Source organism: Theropithecus gelada, chromosome 17 (assembly GCF_003255815.1).
Source record: "Theropithecus gelada isolate Dixy chromosome 17, Tgel_1.0, whole genome shotgun sequence".
Taxonomy (NCBI): domain Eukaryota; kingdom Metazoa; phylum Chordata; class Mammalia; order Primates; family Cercopithecidae; genus Theropithecus; species Theropithecus gelada.
In genome coordinates, this window is record NC_037685.1 from 37814768 (window position 1) to 37836494 (window position 21727).

The following is a 21727-nucleotide window of genomic DNA, read 5'->3' on the forward strand; positions in this document are numbered from 1 at the left end:
ATCTATCTATCTATCTATCTATCTATCTATCTATCTATCTATCTATCATCTATNATCTATCTATCTATCTATCTATCTATCTATCTATCTATCTATCTATCATCTATCTACCTACCTACCTTTATCTGTTTGTCTATCTATCTATGTATCTATCATCTATCTACCTACCTACCTTTATCTATTTGTCTATCAATCAATCAATCAATCAATCATCCCTGGGGAAAACAGGACCAGGAAGAATTTTTAATGAACCGGTACTCCTTTTATAATCAGATAGTATGTTAAAGATTTCTTACCCTACCCAAAGACCCATGAGCACTTATGATTAAGAACAGAAATTTATTTCACACCATTGAAACTTCAAAAAAATCATTACTGGCCTTCACATGAGCTGTCTTTCGAGTTATCCATAATTTAAATAGAGGTAGGGACTAGAAAGACAAAACAACAAAAACCCAAAGGCAAAGTTATCAGTTAATACCAGCTGGTCCTTATCACAGCCATTCTCAAACCTGCACGTTCACTTGCAGCCTTGGCTCCTGCCTTCTTTAGAATAGTTTTCATGAGTGTTAGAAATGAACAATGTGGAATAGGAAACTTTGTTACGCTTTCAAGATTAAGCTAGTCCAAAATAACATCATTTGTGTGATCGGGAAGATGACAAATGCAGGGTGGGCTCTCGGTGCTCTGAGACAGTGTGTGTATATGTGGCTTAAATAAGCCTTTCAAACAGAAGACTTCTTCCAGAGTTTTAGATTCATTGCTGGCTGCTTAGAAAACAGCATTCACGGCCGGGTGCAGTGGCTCACGCCTGTAATCCCAGCACTTTGGCAAGCCAAGGTGGGCAGAACACCAGGTCAAGAGATCGGGACCTTCCTGGCCAATGCAGTGAAATCCCATCTCTACTAAAAATACAAAATTAGCCGGGCATGGTGGTGCATGCCTGTAATCCCAGCCCACTCGGGAGGCTGAGGCAGGAGAATCACTTGAACCTGGGAGACGGAGGTTGCAGTGAGCTGAGATCGCGCCATTGCACTCCAGCCAGGGCAACAAGAGCAAAACTGTCTCCAAAAAAAAAAAAAAAAAAAAAAGAAAAGAAAAAGAAAAAAAAAGAAAATAGCATTCATGGTTTAGTTTCCAATTCTGAAGTCTTCCCCACCAGAGGCCATCTAATGGAGTGTCCTGCTACCTGGGGGCAGAGGTCAGGGCATCTGCCGGTCCAGTCCATCCTCCACTTGCTTCCTGACCTTCACATCTGTGTCTGGGAGTTGGCCCCCAACGTGATATATGGGTTACTGTTTTCCAGGCTCTTTTTCTTTTCATCCTCATCAAATTGAGCTTCGATCTCTGCTGGGTTGATGTAAGTATAGAATCGAGTCATGATGGCAAAAATTATACAGACGACCAGAAGCAACGCAGCAAATAGAATGTACTCAGCCCACTGTGAAGAAATCAGAGTTGGAGCAGGAAAAAGAACAAAAATAAAACAGGTCATATTGATGAATATATGGTGTGTACATTTCCTTACTACATGCAGATGGAGAGTACTTTGAAGTTAAATTATGGAAAATTAGTAAGCAGCCAATACAGATACAGTAGGGCCAGCTTTTCTTGAATGTCCCAGATAGATAGATGCTAATATAGACAACATGCTTTGAACAGCACTAAGGTACAGAAACAACAGACTTTGGGAAGATGAGAGAAAATGTCTGAAACGCTCAAGCCTTAAGACATATGGCTGGACCCTGGAAGGGTGGGAACTGAGAGAAGAGCAAGCAGTGCCCACGAGGGAAAAATGAATGTGCTGAATTCTAGCAAGTTAAGAGCACCATGTTCCCCCTTGGAAACACCTGGAGCTCATAAGCACACAGCATGAGCACATCTGCTGCTGGCACCTGGTGCAGGAAGTCATGAAACGGATGGGATAACAGCTCCCTTATGAGGTAGACACGCTACAGTGCAGAAGGAAAGAGTGTAAATATCAGTAGAGCCCTCATTTAATTTTGGCTGGAAAAATTATAACCATCTCTAGGATGGCTTTAACTCCAGGTGTTATGAAAGTTTCAGGATAACATGTGTCTGCTTGGAGCTACTAAGCTGCATTCACTGAAGCTAGGAGAGATGTTTCCCTTGACAGTAAAACACATAAGGGTGACTTCAAGTTAAGCCATTCCGGCTATTTTGGTTATCAATTTCCAGCTGCGTTAACAACAAGTGGAAATAAGAAGAATCAGCAGGCCAGGTGCAGTGGCTCACGCCTGTAATCCCAGCACTTTGGGAGGCCAAGGTGGGCAGATCACGAGGTCAAGAGATCGAGACCATCCTGGCCATCCAGGTGAAACCCTGTCTCTACTAAAAATACAAAAATTAGCCGGGTGTGGTGGTGGACGCCTGTAGGCCCAGCTACTTTGGAGGCTGAGGCAGGAGAATCGCTTGAACCCGGGAGGCGGAAGTTGCAGTGAGCCAAGATCGCGCAACTCCACTCCAGCCGGGCAATAGAGTAACACTCTGTCTAAAAAGAAGAAGAAGAAGAAGGAGGAGGAGGGAGAGGGAGAGGAGGAGGAGGGAGAGGGAGAGGAGGAGGAGGNNNAGAGGGAGAGGAGGAGGAGGGAGAGGGAGAGGAGGAGGAGGGAGAGGATGAGGAGGAGGAGGGAGAGGAGGAGGAGGGAGAGGCAGAGGAGGAGGAGGGAGAGGAGGAGGAGGGAGAGGGAGAGGAGGAGGAGGAAGAGGGAGAGGAAGAGGAGGGAGAGGAAGAGGAGGGAGAGGGAGAGGAGGAGGAGGGAGAGGAGGAGGAGGGAGAGGGAGAGGAGGAGGAGGGAGAGGAGGAGGAGGGAGAGGGAGAGGAGGAGGAGGAGGCGAAGAAGAAGGAGGAGGAGGAGGAGGAGGCGAAGAAGAAGGAGAAGGAGAAGGAGAAGGATCAGCAGATAGTTTGCCGTAAGGCTATTTGGGAACAGCCCTGGCTGGTCTGGCAGTTTAATCCAGCTATTAGCCCAGATGACCAGACAGAGCAGACAGGGCTAGGGAGAGCCACTGTGATGGCCATGAATAGGAAAGACAGACGGATGTGCAATCTCCTCTCCCACGCCATACCTGTTTGCTGAACTGGCCCGCCCCTGCCACAATGAGCACGATGATGTTGCCAAAAGCCACCGTCAGCAGCCATCCTGCCTGCAGCACTGACTTCATGTTGGAAGGAGCCTGAGGAAGCAAAGCAAAGTGAGTCCTGCTCCAGGTGTCACCCTCCGAGCAGGAGAGCACAGCTCACTGATGGGCATTTAGTGAAGCAGAGCACCCTAACAATGCACACGAAAAGTCAGGTGGCCTCAATGTAAAAAGGATCATCACTTAAGTAACAAGACACCCACACACTCACAGGTGAGTAGACAAGAATCTCTGTGTTTCATGCTCCACATCCTTGCAAACCTGTCCTCTTAGTTACATGGACACATCTACAGAGGAGCTGATCCTGTTTCTACAGGAGAGCTTCCAAGCGAAGCCACCCAGCCTGGCATAGTCTTCCCCTCAAATGCAGGCTGCCCTGGGCTGCAAGCTTGCCCTTCTGTGGCTTTCCTGCCACATCTCCAAAATATCTCTTCAAACACCTGTCACCTGTATGACAGTTATCTCCTTTATTAACCTGTGAGGTTATCACAGAAAGTGATTTTCTGACTCATCTTGGCTGTTTTACTACAAAAATTGATGGTACTAGGCATTGTGTGCTATAATGCCTATAACTATAGTTCTGACAACACAGTTCAACAATTAAGCTCTAATTTGGGTATCAATAAAACCTAGCTCATTAGTCTAACACACTTAAAAGCAGTAATTCTTTTAAACTTTTTTTTTTTTTCTTTTTTTTTGAGACAGTGTCTTGCTCTGTTGCCCATGCTGGAGTGCAGTGGTGCGATCACAGTTCACTGCTGCCTCGGACTCCTGGGTTTAAGTAATCCTCCTGCCTCAGCCTCCCAAGTAGCTGGGAGCACAAGCGTGCTCTACCATGCTCAGCTAATATTTTTTTTATTTTTAAAGCTAGACCTTATTTGGTGTGTTTACTGGGAGCTATAAAGAGACCTCAACCAAACCTATCGTGAGGACATAGACCTGTAATTGAGCTGTTTTATGAATGGTCGGTTACATTTGGTTGTTTCAGAAAGGAGAATCTGCTGACCTTTATCACTCTGGTAGCAGTCAGTAATAAATACTGGACGCTAAATGTCTAGGGTATGACTGTGGATCTATAGACACATATGAACACATGCTCTCGCAAAGCTGAAGAGAGTAATAATTCTTATTCAGTAAGGACAACACTTGTTGATCTCAGAGACCTTGCTCTACGGAAGATACCATAATACTTTCTAGACTTTTAAACAACATCGTTATCCCAGATTTAAATTAAGTCCCATCAGCATTTTCTGCAGGCAGGGGTATAGCAGATGGGTGGTAAATACAACGAACAAGAAACCTGAGAATATGAGAATTCCAGTCCCGTGACAGAGAAGACCACTTCGCCACAGGTGAGAAGAAAATACTGCGGGATTTGCAGAGCCATGTTAACTGTGTTGGCTGAAATATCTTCAAATGACCGCACTTCGGGGCAGCTGCCGTTCTGCAGCAGTAAGGAAAAAGCAGAAGTTGAGATAGCTTCTAAAATAAAAATTGTTCGAACAGGTAAATTGAGTTTGACCTTCTAGGGTTACATCATATGATTTGTCAAGTACATACACATTTGAAACATAAGGCAACACTACATTTTACACTTGCGATGGGATTTGAAGATATGTTCACTAGCATTTTTCTTTCAGATAAGAGAGTAGTTTGGAAGTCATTTTAAAACACTGCTTTCTCTTTGAACTATGAGTTCCTTAAGTCCATGTTAACAGTCTATAAAGAGGCATCAGATATTGGTTAACATAAATTATTCTCCAGGGGAAGTCAGTCTGTTTAGATTCTTTCTAATGATTAAGTCAACAATAAGTTAAAGAATTAGCCAAGTGAATTAATTCTAAGCCCATTTAAAATACAGATCCTAATATCACTCTAGTTAAATCATTATGTCCTAACTGCTTGTGAGTCTTCGGGTATCAATCGAGTTTGAGCAGATCTTCTGATACAATAAAACGAGTTACCAACCTTCCTTTGGACTAGATAGGTATAAGCACTACCAAATTCAAGGTAGTGAGTATGGAAATTAGGTTGACATTGTGCTGGAATCTCTGTTGAACTTATCGTGAAGCCTTTTCTATCAAAAGAAAGAATAATATTGGTTAACATTCTTGGCATTAAAAGTTTCAGTGTATTTTTTAAAGAAAAACTATTGAACCTTTGAGTGAAGCATTCAGTCTAGGTACTTACATGCCGGAAGGAAAAAACTGGTAGTTGCTGGCATTGTTGCTGCTGACATTTGCATAAATTTTCCCACTCATTGTGACAGTGATGAGCTCGTTAAAAGTATTTACAAATCTGAAACAGAAAACCACCTGTCTTGTAACTGAACTAGAGAATAATATATTCTAGGTCACAGTTCATGCACCTGAAGTTGGGCAATACTCCCTATTTTGAAGGAGTTTAAGATGTTTTCAGAATATTTCTGGAGAATAAAGACAGACAGTGAAGAACCCTAGGTTTATCCCTGCTCACCCACTCACGAGAACACACCTAAAAGAATGTATTTAACAGTGTTTATACGTGCTAGGTACTGCTCTACGTACTTTGTAAATCTAACCTAATTCAATACGTTAGGATATTAAGCAGGGACTGAAGTAGGTACTGGCCTCTTCCCTTCAGGAAGGTAGCCATGCCTTTGTGTTCCTTGTTTCAGAAACTTTATTTATTTATTTATTTAGAGATGGCATCTCGCTCTGTCGCCCATGCTGGAGTGCAGTGGTACAATCTCGGCTCACTGCAACCTCTGCCTCCCAGGTTCAAGCGATTTTCCTGTCTCAGCCTCCCGAGTAGTTGGGATTACAGGCATGTGCCACCATGCCCAGCTCACTTTTGTATTTTTAGTAGAGACAGGGTTTCACCATGTTGGCCAGGCTGGTCTTGAACTCGTGACCTCAGATGATCTGCCTACCTCAGCCTCTCAAATTGCTAGGATTGCAGGTGTGAGCCACCGTGCCTGGCCAAAAACTTTAGAGTTTGAGTAGTGAAAGACCAAAACGAGATGCTGCCTAGTTCCTAAAAGATAGACCCCAGTTCCTAAAGGACACCCCCCTTCTTTAGGGGTTGAGGAGGAAAGCCCACCTACTTCCTACCTCTAGGAGCCTCAGGTGGGGAAGGGCACCTGGGATTGGAGAGGAACAAGTGGGCCAACCCCGTAACAAGAGACAGGTTTTTTAGTCTTTTTTAGAGATGAGGTCTTGCTCTGTTGCCCAGGCTAGAGTGCAGTGATACAATCACAGTTGAAAGCAGCCTCGAACTCTCAGCCTCAAGTGATCCTCCCACCTTAGCCTCCTGAGTAGCTGGGACCACAGGTGTGTGCCACCGTGCCTGGCTAATTTTTATTTTGATTTTGTAGAGACAAGGGTCTGGCTGTGTTGCCCAGGCTGGTCTTAAACTCCTGGCCTCAAGGGATCCCCCCCCCTCCACAGCCTCCCAAAGCACTAGGGTTATGGGTACGAGTCACTACACCTGGCTGAGAGACAGGTTTAAGGAATCCCCTTCAGAGGGTGGAGGCCTGTGTGATCCTGGACTGACAGTGGTCAGCATCCTGCTGGAATCCAGCTTTGAATGGAATATACCCAATAAGACCGGCTTCCAGGTCCGAGGCTTCCTATCTCTACAAAGCCCACGAGGCTACATTTCACATGGAAGCGGTGAATTGTTTGCCTTCATAGGACCATATGGGTGGTGAACAGCACGGATGGCTGATTACAGACCCCTTTCATGGCTGTTCCAGGCTATAGACGACCCTGAAACTCTCATACAACCCTAGTGACCAGGAGGGTGCTGCCCAAAACAAAACCAGTCAACTTTTCCTACCAAACACGTGAGTGAAGGCCGAGAGCAGATCATCCAACGCAGAGAACAGTAAGTCTTACTAGTGTACACCTCAGCAGTGTAAAGAACAATTTAACCTCTCCATCCCCAAAATATGGGGCCAAGGTTCATCAGCTTTGTGGCAACAAATAATACTGGTCAAATTCTAGGTGCTGGGAGAAAATATCTATGAATTAAACTCAGGTCCTGAAGTCCCGAGACCTTCTCCTCGGTGCCATTTGATAGGTGATGAATACAGAAAATGGAGCCTGAGACAGATCCACACGGGCCTTAGCTAGAATCCACACTGCTCTAGACTGTGAGAGCTGCTTTTATCAAAGGTGAAGATCATCCACACGCAAGAGAGTGCATGGGCAGAGTATGAGACGAGGAAGCAGAGCGCTGGGCCTGAGGCCTGGCTTATAACTTATCAGCCATCAGACTTGAGGACTCGGAGCTGCCTGGCCTGTGTCTTAGGTCTGGTGCAATAAGAAATGAAAACACAGTCCCAGGTCACTTAATGATGGGGATGGGGTCTGAGAAATGCGTCAGGAGGCGATTCTGCGGTGATGGGAACCTCACAGCGGCCACTCACCCACACCTAGACGGTGCCACCTACACACACCCAGGCTGCATGGGTATGGCCTGTGGCTCCTAAGCTACAAACTTGTGCAATGTTGGCTGCCCTGAATACTGGAGGCAACTGTGACACAATGGTAAGGATTTGCACATTTAAACATGTCTAAACACTCCCATTCTTTCCTCCCCGGCCCCCTAGCAGCCACTCATCTGCTTTCTGTCTCTATGGCTCTGCCTGCCACTTCATTTCAATGGAATCATTCCATGCAGGTCTCTGTGACCAGCTTCTCCCTCTCAGCATACTGTCTTTCACATGCGTTCATATTGCGGCACGTATCCGCACTCCATTCCTTTTTGGTTTTTGTTTTCTTTTTTTTTTGAGACGGAGTCTCTCTCTGTTGCCCAGGCTGGAGAGCAGTGGTGTGATCTCGGCTCACTGCAACCTCCACCTCCTGGGTTCAAGCGATTCTCCTGCCTCAGCCTCCTGAGTAGCTGGGACTACAGGCACATGCCACCACGCCTGGCTAATTTTTTGTATTTTTAGTAGAGATGGGGTTTCACCGTGTTAGCCAGATGGTCTCAATCTCCTGACCTTGTGATCCACCCACCTCGGCCTCCCAAAAAGTGTTGTGATTACAGGCATGAGCCATCACACCGGGCCACTTCATTCCTTTTTATGACTAACATTCCATCATATGGATATACCACCTTTTGCCAGCTTTTGGGCATTGCATTTGTTTGTATGTTTTCTCTATTGTGTATAATGCTGCAATGAACATTCATGCACAAGTTTTTGTGTGGACATGTTTTCATCTCTTACCTCACATGTCACATTTGGCAGGCTTCCAAATTAACCACCTGGGGAAGGTCTCACAATGCATGGCTTACATCCTGTCCCTCAGTAGAGAGTCTTATCGTGACTCCCTCCAATCTTACTGTGTTGATATACTGATTAATACATAGCCCACTGACACTGAAAAGGACGCAGATTTGCTTCTGAATCATGACGTTTTACTGACTGTCTTGTGCTAAAACATTTTAGCCCATATGTTGTCATCTGTAGTCAGTGATCATAACCTCTGTATTATAAACTCCACTAAAAGTGGAAAGCTTGGGCTGGGCATGGTGGCTCACGCCTGTAATCCCAGCACTGTGGGAGGCTGAGAAGGGCAGATCATCTGAGGTCGGGAGTTCAAGACCAGGCTGACCAACATGGAGAAACCCCATTTCTACTAAAAATACAAAATTAGCTGGGCACGGTGGTGCATGCCTATAATCTCAGCTACTCGGGAGGCTGAGGCAGGAGAATCGCTTGAACCCAGGAGGCGGAGTTTGCGGTGAGCCGAGATCGTGCCACTGCACTCTGGCCTGGGCAACAAGAGCGAAACTCTATCTCAAAAAAAAGAAAGAAAGAAAGAGAGAAAGAGAGCAAGAGAAAGAGAGAAAGAAAGAAAATGGAAAGCTCTAATATGAGGAGTCCCCCTCTCTTCTAAACTTACCTTTTTTTTTTTTTTTTTTAATAAAAGATAGGGCCTTACTCTGTCACCCAGGCTGGAGTGCAGTGGTGCAATCATGGCTCACTGCAGCCTTGAACTCCTGGGCTCAAACAATCCTCTCATCTCAGCCTCCTAAGCAGCTAGGACTGCAGGAGTGCGCCACATGCCTGGCTAATTTTTACATTGTTATTTTTATAGAGAGGGAGTTTTGCTTTATTGCCCAGGTTGGTCTTGAACTCCTGGCCTCAAGTGATTCTCCTGCCTCCACCTCCCAAAGTGCTGGGATTACAGGCATGAGCCACCACACCCAGTCTTCCTAAACTTTCTTATAAGAGCCTTCCAACTTGCAGCAGACTCCAGGACATGCCCTACTTTGCTGATGTCTCTTCCCAGGCTGATCCTCACATTTGGCTTCCAATAAATCAAATTATCTCTGCCTTGACACCCTTAATTTTGGTCAACATGGTTATATACCTAGGAGTGAAACTGCTGAGTTATATAGTAAAACTCTATGATTAACATTTCAAAGAACTGCTTTTCAAAGTGGCTGTACCATTTTAGATTTCCACCAGCAGTGAATAAGGTTCTAATTTTTATTTATTTGTTTGTTTGAAGACGGAGTCTCACTTTGTCACCAGGCTGCAGTGTAGTGACATCAACATGGCTCATTGCAGCCTCGACCTCTCGGGGCTCAGGTGATCCACCCACCTCAGCTTTTCGAGTAGCTGGGACACACCACCACGCCTGGCTAATTTTTGTATTTTTTTGTAGGGACAGGGTTTTGCCATTTTGCTCAGGCTGGTCTTGAACTCCTGGGTTCAAGCAATCAGCCCACCTCAGCCTCCTAAAGTGCTGGGTTTATAGGCATGAGCCACCATGCCCAGCTAAGAGGTCCAGTTTACCCGCATCCTTAACAATACTTGTTATTGTCTACCTTTTTTTTTTTTAAGATGGAGTTTCACTCTTGTTGCCTAGTCTGGAGAGCCACGGCACAGTCTCGACTCACTGCAACCTCCACCTCCCAGGTTCAAGCGATTCTCCTGCCTCAGCTTCCCAAGTAGCTGGGATTACAGGCACCTGCTACCATGCCCAGCTAATTTTTGTATTTTTAATAGAGACGGGGTTTCACCATGTTGGCTAGGCTGGTCTCCAACTCCTGGCCTCAGGTGATCTGACCACCTTGGCCTCCCAAAGTGCTGGGAATACAGGCATGAGCCACTGCGCCTGGCCTATTGCCTATCTTTTTGATCAGAACCTAGAAGGTATGCAGTGGTATCTCACTGTGGTTTTCATTTAAATTTCCCTAAAAACTAACAACTTTGAGCATATATTCATATGCTTATTGACTGGGTATCTTCTTTGAAGAAATATCTATTTAAATACGGTACCCATTTTAAAACTTGGGTTGTCTTTTTAGTACTGAGTTGTGAGAGTTCTTTATGTTCTGGATATGAGTCCCTTCTCAGATATATGATTTGTAAATATTTTCTCCCATTCTGTGGGTTGTCCTTTCAATTCTTGATCACATCATTTGCAGCAGAAAAGTTTTCCATTTTTATGAAGCCCAAGTTCTTTTTCCTTTTTTTCATCACTTGTGGTTTTGGTTTTCTTCTATAAATTTCATTGTTTCGGTTATGTGAAAGAAAGTAGAACCTCAGGACCCCGAAGTCACCGTGCTGGCAAGATGAATACAATTATATACAATTATAGCCGCGTTTAGTTACACTGCAGAGAAATTTGGGAACACCAAAGAGAAAGAAGATGCCGAAAGCTTGATGAGAAGAAAAGGAAATCAACCACAAAGATTGGCAGGTGCCTTTTTTTTTTTTTAAATCTTTTAGTCAAGCCTCCAGAGTTATGGAAGAAAATGATGTCCAGCCAATGAACCAAGTGTGAGAACACAAAAAGGCATTTTCAGGCAAGCAATGACTTGGAATTGATCTCATATTTCTCTTGACAAGATATTTGGCCATACGCTGCCACAAAAGTAGAAAGAAGGCTGAGAAAGATGACATGAAATCCAAGAAAGAAAGGCATTAACCTGGCACACAGTGAAAAATTCTACCGGGATAGTGGTTCAGCAGGACGACAGAGCCAGTGCTCCCGTTAGCTCGAAGAATGTGCTGAAGAGTTGGTTTTTCAGGAGGAAAAGTGGATTCCCAGGATAATAGCATAATTAGGAAGCTGGTAACCTTGGAGACTGGGTAAAGGCTTAGGTTTTTGTTAACAAGAGGCCAACTGGGTTACAGGGAAAAAAAGATGAAGCTGTGCAAGAAAGCCTTGGTGAAATGAAAGCAACCAAGACGGGCACTGCTGAACAATTCATCAATGTAATAGGAGATTCCAATGCCTCTGGACAGTCAAGACATTTTCAGTGGAGGGATACATTTTCAAGGATATAAAGTAACATTTTCTCTTGCAGACTGATCACACTTTATTATGTTGTAAATATTATTTATAGGGTCATATTGTAAATCCTGTTTATGGATCTATTATTTAGACTCAGCCTAGCACAGGGAAAACAGAAACATAAATCTAATAAATATTAACAATGTGAAGCAAACAGGAGGTGAGATGAAAAGTAAAAGTTCATTTCACCACCATTTGTATTAGTAAGTTGTTTTTCGGTTTTGTTTTGTTTTTTTGAGACAGGGTCTCACTCTGTTGTCCAGGCTGGAGTGCAGTGGCAAAATCTTGGCTCACTGCAGCCTCCGCCTCCCGGGTTCAAGCATTTCTTCTGCCTCAGCCTCCCGAGTAGCTGGGATTACAGGCACATGCACCATGCCTGACTAATTTTTGTATTTTTAGTACAGACAGTGTTTTACCATGTTGACCAGGCTGGTCTTGAACTCCTAACCTCAGGTGATCCATCCACCTCAGCCTCGCAAAGTTCTGGGATTACAGGCATGAGCCACCATGCCCAGCCAATATTAGTAAGTTAATAGACATGGTCCCAAAGTATACTTAAGTCTCTATTATTTTGTGTTTTAGTGCTAGCTCGTAAAAGCTAAAATCAGAAATTATCAAAGTTGTGCCTACAGGGGACTGGAGACTGGGGTTGAACGTTGAGGTGAACAGGAGAACTACTCTCATTGCCCCCAGTTTATTCTTATTAAAGATTTATTTATAGTAAATTGACTTTTGGGGTGTACAGTGCTATATAAATTTTAACATTATCTTGATTTATAAATACTGTCACAATCAGAATACGTGGACCCCAAAATTGTGCTACCCCATAGTCAAACCTTTCCTCCACTCCTAACTCAAGCCAATCACTAACGTGTTCTGTGTCCCTGGAGTTTTTGGCTTTCTGCAAATGTCATGTAAATGGAATTATACAATTGTTCTGTCAATGCCACTTTTTTGGGGGGAGTGGGACTGGGCAAGAGAACAATTTCTGTTTTTAACCACAGAGCTACTGCAAAAGGAACCAGTGAGCTGTGCCTCCCTTCCCCTTCTCCACATCTCCAATCACAGGTGTGAGAAAAGGAACTCCAACCCAGGGCAGGACCAGCCCCTCCCCATACCCTCAATGTTTAAGAAAGAAAAGTGTGTCATTTTTTGAGGCTGGCTTCTTCCACAGCACAATGCATTTGAAATGCACTCATATCATTGTATTCAGTCTGTCCCCTTTTTTGCTGAGTGGTGGATGTTTATGCATCCCCCGTTGAAGGACATTTGGGTGACCTGCAATCTTCAGTGATTATAAACAGAGCTTCTGTAAACATTCATGTGCGGGCTTTTATGTGAACACATGTTTCCAGTTCTCTAGGGTAAATATCTAGGAGTGGGATGGCTGGTTCACATGGTGAGTGTTTACCTGTATAAGAAACTGCCAAACTGTTTTTCAGAGGGGCTACAGCATCTTGTCCTCCCACCAGCAATGCAAGGGAGTTCTGGGTGCCCCGCATCCTCACCAGCACTTGGTACTGTCAGGGTTAAAACAATTATTACAGCCACCTGATAGGTGTGTTGTGATAACTCACTGTAGTCTTCATTTATATTTCCCTTAGTAAGACCAATGCTATTGTTCATGCACTTATTTGTCATGTGTATCTCCTTTGGTGACATATCTGCTCAAATCTTTTGTGTTTTTAATTGGGTTATTTAAAATTAAATTTAAATTAAGATTATATGAATTTGCTGTGGAAGAAACCAGCCTCAAAAAGTTGCACACTGTATAATTCTCTTTACATTGAGCTATTAGAGTACTTAACTTATTTCGGATACAAGTTCTTTGTTAAATACATGATTTCTAAATATTTTCTCCCAGTTCGTAGCGAATCTTTTTATTCTCTTCAGACTGATATTGGCTGGGTACATGTATTCAAATTTGTACTCACATCTTAGTGTAGGCCCAGCACAGTGGCTCATGCCTGTAATCCCAGCATTTTGGGAGGCTGGGATGGGAGGATTGCTTGAGCTCAGGAGTTTGAGACCAGCACAGGCAACATAGTGAGACCCCACCTCTACCAAAAGTAAAAATTAGCTGGGCGTGGTGGTGCGCACCTTTAGTCCCAGCTACTTGGGAGGCTGAGGCAGAAGGATCACTTGAGCCCAGGAGGATGAGGCTGCACTGAGCTGTGATTGCACCACTGCATTCTAGCCTGGGCAGGAGAGCAAGACCCTGTCTCAAAAAAAAAAAAAAAGTGACATTGACAGAACAAACATTTTTAGTTTTGGTGAACTCTATCAAGTTTTTCTTCTATAGATTGTGTTTTTGGTGTCATAGCTAAGAACCCAGGGTCACAAGAGGTTACATTTCTTGTATAAATTTTATAGTTTTATATTTTACTTATAGATCTATAATCAGTTTTGAGTTTTCACATAAGATGTATAAGAATTTAGTATAATTTTTATATATGAATTGTGTATAAGATCTGAGGTTTAGGTCAAGTTCATTTTTTACGTATGAATGTTCAAATGTTTCAACACTGATTGTTGAAAATACTTCCCTTAATCCATTGAACTGTCTTTGCACCTTTGACAAAAATCAGTTGCTTGGGTCTGGATTATTCATTCATCTATGGGTCTTTTTCTTTGCCAAAACCATTTTGTCTTGATCGCTGTAACTTTACAGTACATTTTAAAACTAGTGGTAGAGGCGGGCGCGGTGGCTCAAGCCTGTAATCCCAGCACTTTGGGAGGCCGAGACGGGCGGATCACGAGGTCAGGAGATCGAGACCATCTTGGCAAACACGGTGAAACCCCGTCTCTACTAAAAAATACAAAAAACTAGCCGGGCGAGGTGGCGGGCGCCTGTAGTCCCAGCTACTCAGGAGGCTGAGGCAGGAGAATGGCCTAAACCCGGGAGGCGGAGCTTGTAGTGAGCTTAGATCCGGCCACTGCACTCCACCCTGGGCGACAGAGCGAGACTCCGTCTCAAAAAAAAAAATAATAAAAAAATAAAATAAAACTAGTGGTAGTAAGATTCTTCCAACTTAATTCTTTTTCAAAATTATTTGAGCTATTCTAACTCCTTTGCCTTTCCATATACATTTTAGAAGCAGCTTTTTTATACCCATACAAATAATGCTATGATTTTTATAGGAATGGCAATTAACCTATAGGTCAACTTTAGGTTTGGAGAGAAGTGACACCTTTACTATATTAAATCTTTGGATCAGTGAACACAGCTGTCTCTCCATGTATTTAGCTTTTCACTAATTTCTTTCATAAGCAATTTTGTAGTTTTTACCACTCAAATCCTGCATGTTTTGTTAGATTTACATCTAAGTATTTCATATTTTGTAGGGGGAGATAGTACACACGAAATGGTTGTAAAATTTCAGATTCCAACTCTTCATTGCTAGCACACTGAACTGTGGTGGATTTTGTTTTTGTCCTGTCACCCGTGACTTTTCTAAATTCACTTATTGACTCTAGGAGCTTCTTTTGGTAGAGTCCTGGGGACTTTCTGTATAGACAATTGTCATCTATAAGTAGAAATTTATTTTATTTATTTATATTATTTTGAGACAAGGTCTCATTCTGTCACCCAGGCTGGAGTGCAGTGGCAGGATCACAGTTCACTGCAGCCTCAACCTCCCCAAGCTCAGGTGATCCTCCCCTCTGAGATTCCCGAATGGCTGGGATTACAGGCACACACCACCATACTCAGCAAATTTTTTTTTTTTTGAGACAGAGTCTCGCTCTGTCAGCCAGGCTGGAGTGCAGTAGCACAATCTCAGCTCACTGCAAGCTCCATCTCCCAGGCCCAAGCAATTCTCTTGCCTCAGCCTCCCGAGTAGCTGGAATCACAGGTGTGTGCCACCACGCTCGGCTAATTTTTTTAAAATTTTTGTTACAGATGGGGTTTCACCATATTGTCCAGGCTGGTCTCGAACTCCTGGGCTCAAGAGATCTGCCCGCCTCAGCCTCCCAAAGTGCTGGGATTACAGGTGTGAGCCACCACACCCGGCCAATTGGAAATATTTTTATTTCTTCCTTTCTAATCTATACGCTTTTACTTCTTTTTCTTGTACCTTTGCTCTTGCAACCAGCGGATGTTTAATAGAAGTGGGGAGGGTGGAAAACTCTTACCTTGTTCCTGATCTTAGTGGAGAGCTTTTAGACTTTCACCATGAAGTATAATATTAGCTCGAGTTTTTGATGTCCTTTTTCAAGGTAAGGAAGTTCCCTTCTATTCCCAGTTTGCTGAGAGTTTTTGTCATGAATGGATGCTGAATTTTATCAAATGCTTTTTTTTTAATCAATTGATAGGATGATGTACATTTTCCTCTTTAGTTTGTTAAGATGGTGGGTTACATAGATTGGTTTTTTTTTTTTTTTTTTTTGGAATATAGAGCCAGCCTTACATTGTTGGGACAAACCCTATCATCTCATTTCATATCCTTGTTACATTTGGACTTTACTATCGGTATGCATTACTTCCATAAGAAGCTGATAAAACTTAAATTTTAAAGAAACATACATACCTGATTCCATTTTCTCCTTTTTTTGGCTTCTGGTTAAGATCATCCTTTACCTGAGGGAGAAAACAGTAACATAAAAATATTTTCAAAATAATATTCATTAGAATGAGTTTAGATGAACATTTCAGTCTTTGAGAAGGTGGTATTGACACTTATCCTAGGAGCTAAGGACATGGTTACATTAGAAGGGGTCCGGAGGCTGGGCGCAGTAGCCCACGCCTGTAATCCCAGCACTTTGGGAGGCTAAGGCAGGAGGATCACTTGAGCTTAGGAGTTTGAGACCAGCCTGAGAGACACAGCGAGACCTTGTCTCTATTAGAAATTAGCCAGGTGTGGCGATGCACACTTGTAGTTCTAGCTACTCAGAAAGATCAGGTGGGAGGGAGAATCATTTGTTGACAATGAATCTTGAGTCTGGGAGGTCAAGGCTGCAGTGAGCTGTGATCATGCCACTGCACTCCAGATGGAGCAACAGGTGGAGATCCTGTCTCAAAAAAAAAAAAAAAAAAGAGGGTTTCTGGGTCAGGAATGGTGCTTCATGCCTGAAATCCCAGAGCTCTGGAAGGATCTCTTGAGGCCAAGAGTTTGAGACCAGCCTAGGCAGCATAGTGAGATCCTGTTGAAAGTGAAAGAAAGAAAGGAAGAAAGAGAAAGAACAAAAAAATGGAAGAAAGAAAGGGAGGGAGGGATGGAAGAAAGAAAGGAAGGGAGGGAGGGAGGGAGGGAGGGAAGGAAGGAAGGAAGGAAGGAAGGAAGGGAGGGAGGGAGGTAGGGAGGGAGGGAAGGGAGGGAGGGAGGGAGGGAGGGAAGGAGAAAAGAGAAGAGAAGGAGAAAAGAAAGGAAGGAAGAAGGAAGAAGGGCTCCGTTTCTTTAGCTTTGATTTTCTTTAAAGCTAACATGAGCCTCTACAATTTTTGATCGTTGGCTGCCGGGCTTCCACAGAACACTACTCTCCAAAACTTTAGAACAAGCCACTCAGCAGCTCCCTAATTAAGCAAATGACCAAGAGTCTTAATTCCATGTTGCAGTTCCATAGAAGTTCACTTAAATGTACTTTACAGAATGTCCACAACCCTTTCATGTAGCTCAACTATACCTTCATTGCTGCTGCTTTTTTTTTTTTTTTTTTGAGACAGGGTCTTGCTCTGTCACCCAGGCTGGAGCACACTGGCATGAGCATGGCTCACTGCAGCCTCTACCTCCTGGGCTCAAGCAATCCTCCCACACCAGTCACCTAGGTAGCTGGGACGACAGGCATGCACCACCACACTCAAATGTTTAAAATTTTTGTAGAGACAGGGGTCTCACTATGTTGTCCAGGCTAGGTTACAGAGCTTTTTATGAGCGAATGACATATTTAGATCTCTGTATTTTCTCATCAAATATTTTGTATGTATAGTATTTTATTGCTTTTACCTGGTAGGCTTATTATACTTTTTCAGAGACTGCTCTAATTTTCTGACTATTTAGTGCAAATTTTTAAATTCAGTGCAATTAATTATATATTTTAAACTCTCTGAAAAAGTCCCTGAGAATTTACATATGTACCCTTTGTGACTTCTGTACACACACGCACATCCGTGCACAGACCCCATACAATGTCCAGAGGTTGTCTTTTTAGAAATTTCAATTAATATTAGCTTTTCCTATCCACCAGTCATACTTTTATTGGAAGTCTGACTGGTGTTTTTGAAGTCTTGTGTTCCAGAAGAAGGAAGAAATTGAGGATGAGCTAATATAATACTATATGGGAGTAAAACAAAGTCACACCATAAAAAGTTGGGCCTCCAGTATCACAAACAGCAAAGAGTCAACTGTAAGTGTTCACGCACTTACCACCCGGTAGTGATTGGGGGCCCACACTAGAAGCGTGTGGCGCTGGCCCTGCTTGAAGTCGTCAGTTACGGCAGTGACTGGTGATCCAGGAGAAGAAATATTTATACTTGTCAGTTTGTTTACATCAAAAGTCATATATGCATTTGTCTATAGAGGGAGGGAAAGAGGCATAGTTAATATGACAGTCTCAGCACTATGCAACTGAACACTGGAACAGCAGTTATCTGACATTCCACATTTCCAAGTTCATGTTCATAGATACCAAAAATTGCCTGTGGGGAGGTGGCATTTATTTGCCTCAGTTTCCCACCTACTCTTACAGACTCTGTCATGACGTTTTTAGTACCACCACAGGAACAACACTTTTCACCAAGAATCTTATTTTTATTTTGTTTTTATAAAAATAAATACTATGAGACTAATTTCCACTGTTAGGCAAAGAACAGCATCAGGGCAAAAGCAACAGCCCTGGGGAAAATCAATACTGGGCTGCTCCAAGCATTAGGAATCGGGCTTTTTGTTTTTACCTTCAAGATTATTAGTTTGGCAAGGTCTAAGGTTGCGGTGCTCAACCATGGCTAAACAGGAACGAGACTGGCTAAATCTCAACACCTCTGGGGCTAGGGCTGGGCGCGGTGGCTCATGCCTGTAATCCCAGCACTTTGGGAGGCTCAGGCAGGCCAATCTCTTGAGGGCAGGAGTTTGAGACCAGCCCGACAAACAGGGCAAAACCCTGTCTCTATTAAAAATACAAAAATTAGTTGGGCGTGGTGGTTTGTGCCTGTAATCCCAGCTACTTAGGTGGCTAAGGCATGAGAATTGCTTAAACCCAGGAGGCAGAGGTTATAGTGAGCCAAGGTAGTGCCACTGCACTCCAGCCTGGGCTACAGAGTGAGGCTATTTAAAAAAAAAAAAAAAAGATCTGTGGGGCTGGGACCTGTGTATCAAAATTTTCAAAGCTCTCCAGGTGATTCCAATATGGGCTGGAGGTTGAGTACCACGAATCCAGATCAAGGGTGATCTAGAGCAGGGTTTTCCATCCTTGGCAGTGGGAACATCTGGGCCAGGTAATCTTTGTTATGGAGGGCTGCATGTCAGCATCCCTGGCTTCTACATGGGATGCCAGCAGCATACTCCCAGTTGCTACAACAAAAAATGTCTCCAGAGATGGGCAAATATCCCCTAACATCAAAATCACCCCCAGTTTAGATCCTTGATCTGGTGGTTCCAGGCTCCAGCAGCAGCAGCATTCCTGAGAGCTAGTTAAATGCAGCATTTCAGGCCTGCTGATCAAGAATCTGCATTTTGACCAGGTATGGTGGCTCACACCTGTAATCCTAACACTTTGGAAGGCTGAGGCAGGCAGATCACCTGAGGTCAGGAGTTCAAGACCAGCCTGGCCAACATAGCAAAACCCCATCTCTACTAAAAATACACAAATTAGCCAGGTGTGGTGGCACGCACCTGTAATCCCAGCTACTTGGGAGGCTGAGGCAGGAGAATCACTTGAACCCTGGGGGCAGAGGTTGCAGTGAGCTGAGATCACACCACTGCACTCCAGCCTGGGTGACAAAGCAAGACTCCACCTTAAAAAAAAAAAAAAAACCTGCACTTTAACCAGCTCCCTGGGTGATCTGCATACACAACACACAACATAGTGTGGAACACACTGGTTTAGAGTACAGCCAACATAAGATCAAGATCCTTAGTTCACTTCCAGGCTGGCCTTGACATTTATACAAGGACCAAGAAAAACAGCTTCTCTAAATTCTATTATAACTGGGGTCAGAAGATGAAAAAGAAAGCAGCATTTCCTTTTACTTACTTGAGACAATGAGTGAAGTGTCACCATCTCTCCAGGAAGAGATATATTCATGGTATTGTTTCCTACATTCAAAACTTTGATTTGGATTTCGTTTCCGTTGGGGAAGACCGGAAGAGTTTTCTGAGCAAAATAAAAGAAAATTGGCAATTAGGTCTTCAATACAACACGGAAAATCATCTTAACCCTGGCATGGGGGCACTTTACCCCAGCTGTGAAAAGCTGTGCTGACTGAGACACGCCAGGTGTCTCCCACTAAGCTGCCAATCACAGACCCCATGGCACCCACAGAAATGACTTTTGTATGGAATATTGAAGTGATATGGTTTGGCTGTGCCCCCACCCAAATCTCATCCTGAATGGTAGATCCCATAATTCCCAGGTGTTATGGGAGGGACCCAGTGGGAGATAACTGAATCATGGGGGCAGTTTCCCCATACTGTTCTTTGTGGTAGTGAGTAAGACTCACGAGATCTGATGGTTTTATAAGGGGAAACCCCTTTTGCTTCGCTCTCATTCTCTCTTGCCTGCCGCCATGTAAGATGTGGCTTTCACCTTCTGCCATGATTGTGAGGCTTCCCCAGCCACGTGGAACTGTGAGTCCATTAAACCTCTTTTCCTTTGTAAATTACCCTGTTTTGGGTATGTCTTTATCAGCAGCATGAGAATGGACTAATACACGAACGAATCAGAAAGATGCTGCTCTTAGTCTTATCTAGCCACTTCCAGGCCAAAGGATGCCAGGATACAAAGCCGAATATCTGCGGGCTCCGAGTCACTACAACCTAAACGAATATCCTTCTTGTCGTGACACCTGAGATCTACCGTCACCCGACTCCAGTGTTCTCCTGTAAGTCTGGAAGCCCCGTCCCCAGCCCTAGACGCAGCAGTGTACACATCTCACAAATGTCTGATGCCCTCCTGCCTCCGTACCTTTGTTCAGAGTTTTTGTGTTTTTTCTACAATGCCCTCTTTCAAAACCCAGTGTCACTGAAGCAATCCATGTCCACCTTAGCCCACAATTCATCTTCCACAAAGCTGGCTATGTCCAAGAGGAGCGTTGAGTACAGCCAAGTTCATGGCGGCACTATTCGCAACAGCCAAAAGATGCAGGCAACCCAAGTGCCTGTCGAAGGTGAATGGATGAACAATGTGGTGTATACACACAATGGGATTAGTATTCAGTTTACAAAGGAAGGAAATTCTGACACAGTCTACAATAGGAGGAACCTTGAAGACAATATGCTAAGTGAAATTAGCCAGTCACAAAAGGACAAATACCATCTAATACCACTCATAGGAGGTGCTAGAGTAGTCAGATTCATAGAGTCAGAAAGTAGAATGGGGGTTGATGGGGCTAGGAGAGTGGGAAATGGGAGTTGTTTAATGGGTACAGAATTTCAGTTTTGTAAGATGAAGAGTTCTGGAGGTTGACTGCACAACAATGGAAATGTACTTAACGCTACTGAACTGTACACTTAAAAATGGTTAATATGTGACCGGGCCTGGGGGCTCATGCCTGTAACCCCAGGACTTTGGGAGGCTGAGGTGGGAGGATTGTTTACCAGCCTGAGCAACATAGGGGGGCCCTGTCTCTACAAAAAATGTGTAATAAATTAGTCGAGTGTGGTGGTGCATGCCTACAGTCCTAGCTACTCAGGAGGCTGAGGTGGGAGGATCGCATAAGCCCAGGAGGTTGTGGCTACAGTGAGCATGATTGCACCACTGCACTCCAGCAGCCTAGGTGACAGAGTGAGACCCTGTTTCAAAAACTAAAAAAAAAGACGAATATGGTAAATGTTATGTTATATATATATTTACCACAATTACTATATTTTTAAATTTAAAGATATTAAAAGAGCTGCTCTGCCTATGGAGTAGCCACTCTTTATTCCTCTACTTTCTTAATAAACTTGCTTTCACTTAAAAATATAAATAGGCCGGGCGCGGTGGCTCAAGCCTGTAATCCCAGCACTTTGGGAGGCCGAGACGGGCGGATCACGAGGTCAGGAGATCGAGACCATCCTGGCTAACACGGTGAAACCCCGTCTCTACTAAAAAATACAAAAAACTAGCCGGGC

The 21727-nt window shown here is 43.8% G+C and overlaps 1 protein-coding gene across 1 annotated transcript in view; it reads right to left on the reverse strand.

The window, feature by feature from the left end:
- Window positions 1-325: 325 nt before the first annotated feature.
- Window positions 326-21727, reverse strand: part of SLC15A1 (solute carrier family 15 member 1) — a 70638-nt gene continuing 49236 nt past the window's right edge. Inside the window, exons 16-23 of the mRNA XM_025364447.1 lie at window positions 19650-19769; window positions 17825-17971; window positions 15992-16041; window positions 5353-5460; window positions 5131-5239; window positions 4463-4606; window positions 3091-3198; window positions 326-1441 (exon numbers count right to left, since the gene is read on the reverse strand). Of these exons, the coding sequence (XP_025220232.1) occupies window positions 1250-1441; window positions 3091-3198; window positions 4463-4606; window positions 5131-5239; window positions 5353-5460; window positions 15992-16041; window positions 17825-17971; window positions 19650-19769 (978 nt within the window). The 3' untranslated portion in view covers window positions 326-1249. The remainder of the gene's footprint in view (window positions 1442-3090; window positions 3199-4462; window positions 4607-5130; window positions 5240-5352; window positions 5461-15991; window positions 16042-17824; window positions 17972-19649; window positions 19770-21727) is intronic.